This window comes from Lycium barbarum, chromosome 3 (assembly GCF_019175385.1).
Source record: "Lycium barbarum isolate Lr01 chromosome 3, ASM1917538v2, whole genome shotgun sequence".
NCBI classification, from domain to species: Eukaryota; Viridiplantae; Streptophyta; class Magnoliopsida; order Solanales; family Solanaceae; genus Lycium; species Lycium barbarum.
In genome coordinates this window covers 146,659,307-146,671,203 of record NC_083339.1, presented here as the reverse complement: position 1 = coordinate 146,671,203, position 11,897 = coordinate 146,659,307, and the positions used below count along the sequence as shown (strand labels likewise).

The 11,897-nt window shown below is 36.6% G+C and overlaps 2 protein-coding genes across 5 annotated transcripts; one reads left to right on the top strand and one right to left on the bottom strand.

Annotated features, from left to right (window-relative positions):
* On the top strand, positions 1-6,073 carry LOC132633444 (anoctamin-like protein At1g73020). Of its 4 annotated transcripts, none has more exons than XM_060349869.1 (16): positions 7-490; positions 1,707-1,776; positions 1,928-2,043; positions 2,464-2,590; positions 2,665-2,765; positions 2,892-2,983; positions 3,076-3,180; positions 3,292-3,570; positions 4,145-4,277; positions 4,354-4,467; positions 4,544-4,614; positions 4,730-4,860; positions 5,005-5,087; positions 5,154-5,288; positions 5,385-5,543; positions 5,639-6,073. In XM_060349869.1, exons 1-16 carry the CDS (start codon positions 296-298, stop codon positions 5,744-5,746), a joined length of 2,019 nt encoding a protein of 672 aa, XP_060205852.1. In that variant the 5' UTR covers positions 7-295; the 3' UTR covers positions 5,747-6,073. The 4 variants fall into 4 exon arrangements, 3 of the variants coding, with proteins under 3 accessions (XP_060205852.1, XP_060205853.1, XP_060205854.1); XM_060349870.1 differs by having other exon boundaries at positions 16-490; positions 5,181-5,288; XM_060349871.1 differs by lacking the exon at positions 7-490 and adding an exon at positions 1,117-1,158.
* A 2,438-nt stretch (positions 6,074-8,511) lies between these two features.
* Positions 8,512-10,970, bottom strand: LOC132633443 (large ribosomal subunit protein eL28z-like). The gene is made up of 3 exons (XM_060349868.1): positions 10,753-10,970; positions 9,783-9,946; positions 8,512-8,826 (listed from the first exon to the last, which is right to left on the bottom strand). Exons 1-3 carry the CDS (start codon positions 10,898-10,900, stop codon positions 8,707-8,709), a joined length of 432 nt encoding a protein of 143 aa, XP_060205851.1. The 5' UTR covers positions 10,901-10,970; the 3' UTR covers positions 8,512-8,706.
* Positions 10,971-11,897: the final 927 nt, after the last annotated feature.

The following is an 11,897-nucleotide window of genomic DNA, read 5'->3' as shown; positions in this document are numbered from 1 at the left end:
CGGACCTACAAAAACAGTTACACAAAACAATAAGCGCCACAATCCACGTGTTGTGTGCCACTTACTCTTTCAGCTTATGTGTCACCACCTTTCGCCCATTGCTTTCGTTTGCACACTACCCTCGTGTATTTCTCCGCCATTTTCTCTCTTCTACAACAACAATAACGTTTATCTAAACTATCTTCTTCACAATTTTATCGCCCTAGCTAATCCAATAATTTTAATTTTACGTGATTCGAATAATTGCATGTTTTATTAGCTTCAACGAGGATATTCACATTCTCCCTCGTTGGAGATGAATGGGAATGGTGGGGAGCAAGAAACGGCCTTTGAAATAGGCGTGGTGATTCCGAAGAGTCGTTCAGGAAATTTAAAGGATGGAGATAATTATAATAAGAGTGCTGATTGCATTGAGGTTCTTGTTGACGAGTTTCAAAAAGCGGGATTAATTGTTGATAGAATTGTTGGCCTTCAAAATGAATTCATCAGGGTCCGTTCCGTTTTACTACTATCTTGTTCTAAATTCAGCTGTATTACTATAGTTTACGACGGATGCCTACCTGTTGTTTCTTGTGCTTGGTTATTGCATTAATTTGCTCTGAATGCTATGTTGCACGCTTTCTGTATAATAATTTGCTATGCCTTGTTTACTTCTATATTGTCTTTTTTCAAATTGCCTTGTTAGTTGTTGCGTGTTACTTGAGCCGAGGGTCTTTTGGAAACAACTTCTCTATCTCTACTAGGTAGGGGTAAGGTCTGATACACTCTACCCTCCCCAGACCCCACTCGTGGGAATACACTAAGTTGTTGCTGGTGTTCTTGACGTTACGGATGCGCTTTGTAGGAGATTTCTATTAGTAAATTGTTTACGGACCTTGAAATTACTTACTAAAGCTAAACTAGGAAGTGTTTGTTCTTGTTTAAATTTACTGATAGAGACAATCCTAATTTATTAATATACATTTGTGTTATTTTCTTAATTCTGGACAGCCAGCGTGTAAACCCAAAAAGAATCTTTCTGCATTTCCTTTTTCGCTCTAGGCAGTCGCTCTCTTACTTACTAAATCACTGATTATTTAACATTTCTATTGTGTGTAACAATATACAATTATATGAGATATCCCTCTCTGGATGGAGGATTCATGGGCGAGAACTGACGTAGGTTGAAGCTGTCCTGCAAATATACTCCAATTTTAGTAGGAATTTTGTTTCTTCTAAGTCACAACAGAAGCAACCAACAAGCTCGTAACAACAGCGTAGTATTAAGCTTGGCCCATGTAGATTAGGGTGGTAGACTTTGGCCTTTCTTTGTGGGATATAAAGGAACCCAAAAGTTTAGAACTGAATTTTGGATCCTTGAGACAGAGAAAAAGCACTCTTATTTGTTACAAACTAATAGCTAGTATAGGATTAAGAGTTTGAACATCAGCGATAACATATTAGGTTCTTTCACTTAAAAGTGAAAAATAGCAAAATAGGTAATGCATTGAAGAGTCACACATGGAAACAGATAAGCTGCCAATGTTTATGTATCCTTTTTGTTATGTTTCTAATCTTCTTTAAATAGAAAATATCATTATTGGTGGGATTATATATTTGGTTCATGTAACAAAATAGGTCTGGTCGCTGAAAATATGTCTCCTTCTTGCTGGTTTATTCTGAATTCTGCATATGAAATTACATGATCTTAAGCTCTTTATTTCCAGTTGGGAGCGCCACTAAAAACTCTTGGCCAGGCTGCAGCAGAGTTGCAGTTGAAGAAACGGACTCATATCGGTGATAATCATTGAACTCTCATCAGTTTCCTCATTAAATTTTCTCTAGTTTCTCATTTTTTTTGTATGATCTGATGCAATTACTGGCTGATTCACCTATCCAAAAAATTGCAGGCTTTTGCTTATTTCTGAGCACAAAATTTTGGTTTCAGGAGTGGATTTGCAATTTCACTGGGATGAGGTTGAAGCATATGAAAGGCAGCCAGATGGCTCCTTGTTTAGTTGGTTCGAACGATACTGTTGCTACCGTCACATAATATATGGGATTGTGAGTAAACTGGAATCCTAGCCTGCTCTAGATCTTGATTATTGTGGTTACTTGTCCTAATGGATGCATACTTATTCACGCCTGCATTTGATTTTCTTTATCAGATTAGGGATGTCTGAAGTCATCTTCTCCGGTGCTCTTTACTTGTCCCATCTTTGGAACTTTTAGTTTCCTTTCCCAGTTAACTTTATCACAAATAAATCTTTTGTGTCTTAATTTATTCTAAAAAAGGATTCTTCTCTGTCTAATTTATTCTAAAAAAGGAGTCTTCTGAGTCTAATTTATTCTAAAAAAGGAGTTTTCTGTGTCATAATTGCAATCCTAAACTGCAATTTATAAAAATTCTTTTGTTATGTAATATCTCTCAATGTACTCCTCCCCTTACTCTCAATTCATGTTTGATGATTTCCAAAATTGCAGGTGAACACAAGCACCTCAACACTTATATTAAAGTCTGATGGAAATGAGGTGCACTGGGAGCCAGGAAAGCCTCTTTTGCGAATATTGGAGGCGGTGGGCATTGTTAAAGAAGTGTTCCCTGTGCATGGTACGTTTTCTCTGATATGTTCAAGTTAACAGTGGTCTAGAAACATCCAAAGAAGATTAAAATTTACCTTGCAGATGAAAAAAAGAGGAAGCAGCTTCTAAGAAGTTGGGCATTGAACTGGTGGGACTTCACTACTCAGCCTATAGATGATATTTGTAACTATTATGGAACGAAGGTGAAGTTTTTGAGGGGTCTTTTTCCATTCTCTAATCATGTTATATTCTACTGCTATTTGTGTCCATGTTCTCTCCAATGCACATTCTCTACTTGCTTAACACTCTATACATAATGTCAACAATAGATAGCTTCATATTTCGCGTTTCTTGGGATGTACACAAGATGGATGCTCTTCCCGGCTGCATTTGGACTTACAGTGCAATTAGTGGATTTTGGGTAGGTCAATCCCACTTTCAGTGCCTTTTAACTGTCAAAATTGTTTTAGTTTTGATTCTGATTCTGAACAAGCTCAATGATATATTTTCCAGGTCATTGCAGTTGTTTGTCCTTTCTGCTTTCTTCATAAGCATAATTTCTTGGGCTGTGTTATTTTTCCAATTCTGGAAACGTAAAAACTCCGCTCTTCTTGTCAGGTGACACATTCTACATGGTTTTTCCATTCGTTTCAGTCAATCTTTTCTATCTGCTATTGAAGTTATTTGGATTGACGTCTTTTCGTTCGTATTTCACTGCCTGGAGTGCAGGTGGCAGATGAATTATCCAGCTGGTGCGGAAAATGGATCTAGATTCTCTGAAGGTGAATGGTACCAGTTTCATTCCCCTTTGGAGCTCATGAAGAAACAGGGAGCTGACAAACCTGATAAACCAGGAGGAAAAGAAGCATTTCAAAGAGAGGAATGGCTTGGTCATTTCATGAGATTCAGAAATGATGCCATGATTATACTGAGCATCATATGTCTCCAGTTGCCTTTTGAATTGGCTTTTGCTCATGTCTATGAGGTTTTGAGGTCTGACATATCAAAGTAAGAGTCCCCGTCAAGATCCTCTCTTTGGTGTTATGTAAATAAGCCTGGATGCATTACTTTTAAGTATGCCAGTTCTGCAGTGTAGGATACGTTACAAGTTCACATCATGATAATTGATGTATTACCTAGTTCTTGATACTATTGAAGAGATACCAAATTGCTAAAAATTCTTTTGACTGATACTCCGTTACTTCATCTATTTGATGTCCTACTTTACTTCATGTTCTATTAGGGCCAAGAACTCCACCAAATTTGGAATGTCTAAGAAGTACTTTTTCTTTGACATTGAAATTCTTGTCCTGCTAACATGCAGTTTTATTTCATAAAACAACCTGCCAATATTTTGTTTAACTTTTATATTATGTTCACTTTCCAGGGTTCAGATACCCTGGTATTCAGATTGCATTCTCAAAATGTTAGTTCTTTTGTCTTCCAAATAATTCCAAATTTCCTGCCTATCCAGTGCAAAATCTTCGCAGACTTCAATGTTGATATTAACACAGCCGTTTCTACTCTTAATTCACTTTTAGCCTACCACATACAAAATTAATATGCTTTCTGCTCCTTTCAGGTTTTGTCTGACAGCTGTATACCTCTTTATTATTCAGTACTTCAACAAAATTGGTGGAAAGATATCAGTGAAGCTTGTAAAATATGAGAACAACAAAAACATAGAACGGAGAGCTGACAGTTGGGTTTACAAGGTGGTTATGAGAAGCTTTCTCTCTCTCATTTGTCCAGACTTTTTGCCCCTAATTGTGAATTTCCTGTCTTCTGCAGGTGTTTGGCCTTTACTTCATGCAATCCTACATTGGAATCTTCTATCATGCTTTATTGCATCGCAATATCATGACACTTCGCCAAGTTCTCATTCAACGTCTCATTATATCAGAGGTAGATGGGATGGTTTCTGATTTCTTTCACATATGCATCTGAATCGTTATTAATGTATGTTGTTACTGTTTTCCAGGTGCTGGAGAATATGTTGGAGAACTCCCTACCTTATTTAAAATACAGCTTTAAGAAATATAGAGCTGTGGGGTAAGGCACTGTCTTCATTTCGGCTGTTCTGCACAGGATTTAATTGGAGAGCTATTTTACTCTTTTTATTTGTTTTCAACTATCTGGTCAATCTGATATAACCCTTCATGTGAAGAAACAAGAGAAAACGTGAGAAAGGAATGTCCTCGGAAAAGACCCAATACATGTCTAGAGTAGAAAAGGAGTACCTTAAACCTGATTATTCTGCTAGCATTGGAGAGGAGCTTGAAGACGGACTTTTCGATGGTAATCCATGCTTCCTATTCTTGTTAAAGATCCTACATGAATACTTTATTGAACACCTAACATGTCGCTGTTTGAATTATTGCAACTGCAACTGTTTTAACATACCCATAGTCCATAGCTAATTGAAGCTCTTAATAATTGCAGATTTTCTGGAATTGGCGTTGCAATTTGGCATGATCATGATGTTTGCTTGTGCATTTCCACTTGGTTTTGCCTTTGCTACTTTGGTAAATGATGCACCCTGGCCTCCCTCTATTGACGTAGTTCACTAGTTTGTTTTTAATGAGTAATAGGAGCCGTATTCAATTCTGATTTTTCAGAACAACATCACAGAGATACGAACAGATGCACTGAAATTGCTTGCCATGTTAAGAAGGCCCATTCCACGTCCCGATGCAACAATTGGAGCTTGGCTAAACATATTTCAGGTATGTGCTGCCCTTCTCTTTTGATGAACCCAATTATATCAACTCTTGCTTGCTAACAACTTGTTCTTGCAATGTCTTTAATGTCTTGGAATTCAGTTTCTGATTGTCATGTCAATATGCACAAACTGCATTCTCCTTGTATGCCTATATGATCATGAGGGGAAATGGAAAATATCACCTGGACTTGCTGCAATTCTCATTATGGAACATGTACTTTTGCTCATAAAATATGTGTTCTCGCGCATTGTTCCAGAGGTATGATTTCTAGTAGAGCTATACCAGTCTCAGAAAATACATGTACCATTGTGACTAACAAGTGTTGCACATTTCTTGCATCTTGAATTCAATAGGAGCCGGCCTGGATAAGAGCTAATAGGATGAAGAACGCAACTCATGTACATGATATGTGCTCCAGACAACTTTTAAGGAGCATTTCTGGTGAAAAGATGCTGAATTAAATAAAGATGAATAGTGATATGTTGAAGGACTTACGAGTGGCATGTTCCTATCCAGACCACGGCGTCACTTTTCTGTTAAAGCGAAATTTGAAAGTAGATGTCGGAGCATGTATAAAGATTTCGAGCTGTGTGTAACTGTGCGATGAGTGGTTTTCTTCTTAGTGGACTCTTAGGTGCCAGTGTGCTTGTTTCGCAAGCCAGTGTAAAGTGCGATTTTCTCCTTTGGAAGTTTTTTTTTTTTTTTGTTTTTTTGATTGTGCAGCTAGACTAGATACCATTTCCTAGCACTCCTAAATAATGTTCATAATTATCACTTCCACCCCAAAACTCAGAAAGCTGTGTATGTGTGTGTGTGTGTGAGAGAGGCATATTTCCTTCAGGGTTGAACATGAGCAGTTAGCATGTGGGCTGGAGCTAACATTCTCGGCGCTGGGCAGGGGGTTCACTTGTTTTAGTTTTGTTATAATTGTATAGTTGATAGTTCTCAAAATTTATAAATCATCTCTAATGAATTCGCATTTCCTGTCACAAAGGAATAAGGATAGGTGGGTAAATCACACTCAATGATGCGAATACCCGTTGTTAGGAATCATTAAATCCTATAAATGATTGTTCAGGTATGTCGTGGAATTTTTTTAAAGACAAGAATCAAATAATTTTCTGTGGTGGAACAAAATATCTATCATCTCCCCCTCAAAATCACACTCAATGATGCGAATACGAAACCACTTTAAAACAGATGGTATTTATAGTTATTAATCATTGACATGTTACGGTCTCCGCCAGAAAACGGAGAGGAAAAAGAAAAAGAAAAAAGACAACAAACAGAATCCCAACTGCATATATCTGGAACAGAATCCCTGCGACATTTAAACTGTTCCAGTTTCTCATGAAAACAGACCCATTTCACCATCTCAGAAAGGAAAAAAGAAAATTCACAAAAAGTTGCTATGTAATTGAGTCCATGTTTATATTGAGCAATATGTACAACGAAATGGACGATCCCAATTATCAAACTCAAAATAGAATTGAGCATCCTTTGGCAGTCCGTTCTTTGTTTATCTGCTGCACTGCTCTTTCATTTGCATATGAGACAGGGCTGCTTCCTCTTTGTATTGCTGTGCTGTTCATACCCTTTTAACTGTATGCACTTTTACTTTGCAAGCCCTCTCAAACAGTACTCTGCCGATTTGCTAAAACGGACGTTCATCTTGTTGGATATATATCCACAGCTGAATCAACGACGAGAGCTCCCAAAACGGTCACTGACTTGACGGGCATAAGAGACGACACTTTTAGCCCATTTCTTGATTTCTTCCTTGAACTTTTTGGAATCAAGATGTTTCAACGACTTCATTCCAGGACCAACTGAGATTTCCCTGAAGGAGAAGCAGCTGTTGAAGCGTCCACGCTTTGCTGCAGCCTCATCGCTCTTGGTAATTTGCCTCTCTTTGCTGCACGAAGCAGCTGCTTCTAACTTGGAAATGGTATCCTCTTCCATCAACAGATGGTTTGTTAGGTTTGTAATTGATGATCAGCTAATTTAAAGCCAGCTTTATACCAAGGGAAATGAAAAGAGGTTTCCAAGCGTATGCAGCAAGGAATAGTTTTCTGCAGACTTTTCAAAATATTCTTCAGGTGATAATTGCTACTACTAGTCAAATATCCAGTTCCGTAAAAGCGTGTTTAACTGGTGTTAATTATTCTCAGATGGAAGGTCGAATACACCAATGTTTTGATGTGGTTATTAGATTCCTGTTTTAGCCGTAGACGTTTCAACTGCAAAATTTGGGCTTCTTTTTTTAATTATTTTTTAATGAGGAATAGTTGTTACCAACCATGAATTGACGAAACTAATTAAACTCTATATAACTAATGCCAAGTTCTCTGCACGTGTGGATTTTATTTGGTAGGAAACTTTCTTCCAATAGCCTACCAATCAGATGAGAAGATATAGTCGCATAAGACCTGGTGGTAATTGGCTTGAGCCTTGAGGTGCTCCCTTTCAAGGTCTCAAGTTCGAAACCCATTGGATGCAAACAATTTCTGAGGGCCATCGGACTGGGGTAAAACCCTGAATTACCCGTGAAGCACTTGCGGGAAACTCCTTGCCGAGGGCCTGTGCACCCCCGGGATTAGTCGGGACTCAAAGAGACCCGGACACCCGGTGCTTAATCAAAAAAGACCTGTTTGGAAGAGTAATTTGGCGCTTGAGCCAATGAGGATGCAAGAGAATCTGTATGTCAATGGATTCGATAATTTCTGATGCCCTAATCTTACAGTTCCCTTGCAAGAAAGAACAAATTTTGGAGCCAAAAGTTTTTCATTAAATAGGGCCATCACCTTTCTCATTGAATACTATACTCTCCTTTTGGTGGCAACGAAAACCAATAGAGAGATTTAACGAGCAAATCTTAAATGATTTTGGCTCAAAAAATTTGGCCGTATACAAATTATTACCATCCAAAGTACTTCTCTGGTAACTCCTTTTGCCAAAAACTAATTTTAAATTGAAAGCTAGGCCAAATTGGTTTATACAATATCAAGCCTCTCCCAATACAAGATCACTACAGCTAAGTACATTCATTATCAAGGGCACCAGACTTCTCAGAACAAATCAAACCCAGAGAATAATTCATACTCGCAAATGGGGTTTTCTCAAAATACTACTAAAACACCCATGTAAGCACCTGTAATTTTGCATTTTTTAAGCACGTAAAGAATTAAAACAATGGAATAACTAAATATAACCATGCAGATGGATGTCACCAAAAATTTATGTAGATAATCTTTCAAAACTCTGATAAAGGATGTCAATTTTAGCACAATACTAGGGACATTGCCCTTGCCCATAGCTACTTCAGAAAGAAACAAAGATAAAGTCAAAACGCAAAATTTTAGTACTAAAAACAGCCCATGCATTACAAGTCATACACTGTAGCATTTCCTAGCATAATCTCTTAAGCCTGTCTGTTCCTCTTCTTGGCACCTGACTTGGTGACCTTGAGACTCCTGTTCACAGCACTCAACCTTGCAAGGGCTGCCTTCTTCAGATCTGGCCTGTAATAGTTGTCTGCAACCTGTAGAGAGAAGAAGTTAAAATACATTCATACAAAAATGCGACAATACAAAGCAGAGACACAACATAAGTTTTTATATCCTCCAGAAAAGCTTAATAACTCATGCAACATCGTTAAAAACTGAGAATAGCAACTAGCAAATTAGAAAATACGATCACAAAGAGATCTAACTACGCCAAAAGCCCAGACAGATCAAATCTTCAAGCATCTCCAAAGAGGGAAAAACGGCCAGTAGGAAAGAGCAGTAACACATCAGTCAAAATGATTCCAGCGTGATTTAACACATCTCGGCCAATGGATCATTAAAGCTGGTTTAGACTAACCCACTGATCACTTAAAGTAACCAAATGGACAACTTAGCACTGCAAAAAAAAAAAATATATTCTCAAAGCTAACAACCAACTACTACTTCAGAAAAAGTCTCTATCACCAATCTTGTATTAATTCACAAGTGCAGACACCAAATAATCAAAATGTTGCACCAACCAAAACCCAAAAAAGAGCCTTGCGCGTGAATAGAAAAGGAACAAAGGCAGATGATTTGGTGTCTGCACTTGTGAATTAATACAAGAAGCTTTAAACTTGAGATTTCAAAGCAGAGAAATCTCAGTACATCTGTGTAACTAATGAATGGGTAACTTAGAATGAGCAGCTAATAGTATCATTACATTGGAAGAACGCAAACAATAACCCATCATCAATATCTCATTCTTGAACAATTCACTCTGTGGAATTTTATTATTGATGACATAACCACCAGGCAACCAAACATAAATTTGTTCATATGGGTACAAAACAATTTGAGCAAGCGTGGCATCAGAGAACTACCCAAGTACCCACTTAGATTTCATGACAAACATTGCCAAAATACAAAGTCAGCATAATGTAGTTAAGACAAACAGTTGCATAGAAAATACTCCAGTAAAGTAGTCAACAAAGGTGAATCAAAACTAAACCTGATTTGTTACAGCCTTGGCCATTCTGTTGAATTCCTTCTTCATCACAGATTTGTTCAGCAAAGTCGAAGGCTTATTCTGCTTCTTGGTCTTTGATGTAGCAAGCAACACAGATTTATCTTTTCCCTCAGGTTGGATAGTCACAGTTTTCTTGTTTGCTAGGCCTAAAATCATAAAAGCATAAAACAAATTGACTTCACCGCAATTTAACTCATGCCAAATTAAAGTTTCTCAAACAACAAAACCGAATCCATAAACTATGCTACACCAACCTTCTACAATTCAAAGCACAACCTCACCAGACATAATAAAACTTAACTTCAATAGAAAAACCGTATGTATAAACTTACAATGGGAAATTTTCAAAAATATACAGCCCAACATAATTAATAAGCCATGTAGCCATATACAGACATGGGCTAAACCGGGTAACAAAATAAAAATATGGGCTTTCGTGTAATTATTTTCTCCTGGTGGACATAGAGCTTAATCTTCCCCTTACTACAATCCCATGTGACATTAGAATGCTACATGAAAATTGTAGGTTAACCTTCACAATTGAACAACAAAAATCTTATCGCGTAAAGCAAACATTGCAATCCTACATGACAACGATGATTTCAAATGGAACATAACAAAAACTACATGAAAATTTCAATCGAAAAACGACGTACAGAAGAAAAAAGACCTACACAATCTAATCCTGTAAAGCAGATATTGCAATCTTACATGTAAGCTATCAAAATTAGACCAAAAACATCTTATCACGTAAAGCAATAGATAATTGTAACTGATAATATCAATGGCACAAAACCCCGATCTAAAAATTCCAGGAACAAAACGCAGGATAGAGCAACATCGAAATATCAATTGCATAGGATTGTTAACGAATTAATAATACAATCATACAAACAAACAAGCAAGTACAAACTATTAATATTTGAGATTTAATTAAAAAAAAAGAACTAACCAGAGTGTTTGTAAGAGTGAAGGTTGTAGAGATTGTTAGGTTCTTTACTGAAGACAACACCAGCAGTAGAATTACCAAACTCCTTAACCAAAAAGGAGTTGTTTTTCTTCACGATTTCCCATACTAGTTGCCCTGGAACTGTTGTCATTTTTCACTCAACTAATGGATTCCTAGGTTTTTTTTTCCTTTTTACACGGCGTCAAGAGAAGATCGCTAAAGTGGGCTGCATTTGTTATTTATATTGATGTCTTAAAACCCTAGGCAAGGAATTGTGGCGAACTGGGCCGACTAAATTTACCGAACTGCCCATCCTTTTTTTGTTTTTTTTTTGCATTTTTCTATACGCTTGAGAAAGAAACTATTTCAGTCCAAACATAATAACTTTAATTTGTTCCGTCACAATTTATGAGACATTTTATTTTTGGAGATTCAAATTATTCTCTTTGTCCCAATTTATGTGATATAATGTCCCTTTTAATTTGTCCTAAAGAAATGGTACATTTCAAAACTTCTCTTTTCATCCTTAGTAAAATAATTTATAATCATATAAATATATATATGACTTGTTTTAGACTACTAATTTCAAAAGTCGTCTTTTTTTTTTCCTTAAATTTTTTGTTTAGTTAAACTATATCACATAAATTGAGACGGAGGGAGTATATAAAGTTTGATTAGTATCTTTTCTTCATATTGAACCTGAGAAAAATAACAATTTTACATTCTTCATAGTATAATTTTTAAATATCTAAGTTTTAATTTAAGAAATTATTCAATTTTAACTCTGGGGAAGGGAAAGATCCACATAAATTTGGACGGAAGTAGTGAAGTGAAATTATGTTCCGATATTTGTCCTTCATTCACGAGAAATAACCATTCAGATTTTGCCCAACCAAAACAACTTTTATACCTTTTCGATAAACGCTTTCTTCGAATTAACAACTTTAGGTGAATCTTTTTTCTTTTTTGGACCTAATTTGCTAGCGGGAAAAACAGTGATCTATACTCCTCGAAGATTTTGCCACAAGTACCTTTTTTTAATGTTAAAAAAGTGACAATTGAATCCTGCGGTTTAATTTGATTCAACATGGAAAAACTTAGGAGATAGACATAGTAAAAATTAATAGACTGAAAGCTAAATCTTAATT

Coding starts and splice junctions, on each gene's coding strand:
- LOC132633443 (XM_060349868.1), bottom strand. CDS start 10,900: ATGACAACAGTTCCAGGGCAACTAGTATGGGAAATCGTGAAGAAAAAC. Junction 9,947..10,752: donor TCACTCTTACAAACACTCTG/GTTAGTTCTTTT, acceptor TTATGATTTTAG/GCCTAGCAAACAAGAAAACT. Junction 8,827..9,782: donor CCAAGGCTGTAACAAATCAG/GTTTAGTTTTGA, acceptor TTCTCTCTACAG/GTTGCAGACAACTATTACAG.
- LOC132633444 (XM_060349869.1), top strand. CDS start 296: ATGAATGGGAATGGTGGGGAGCAAGAAACGGCCTTTGAAATAGGCGTG. Junction 3,571..4,144: donor TTGAGGTCTGACATATCAAA/GTAAGAGTCCCC, acceptor TGCTCCTTTCAG/GTTTTGTCTGACAGCTGTAT. Junction 4,861..5,004: donor TGAAGACGGACTTTTCGATG/GTAATCCATGCT, acceptor TAATAATTGCAG/ATTTTCTGGAATTGGCGTTG.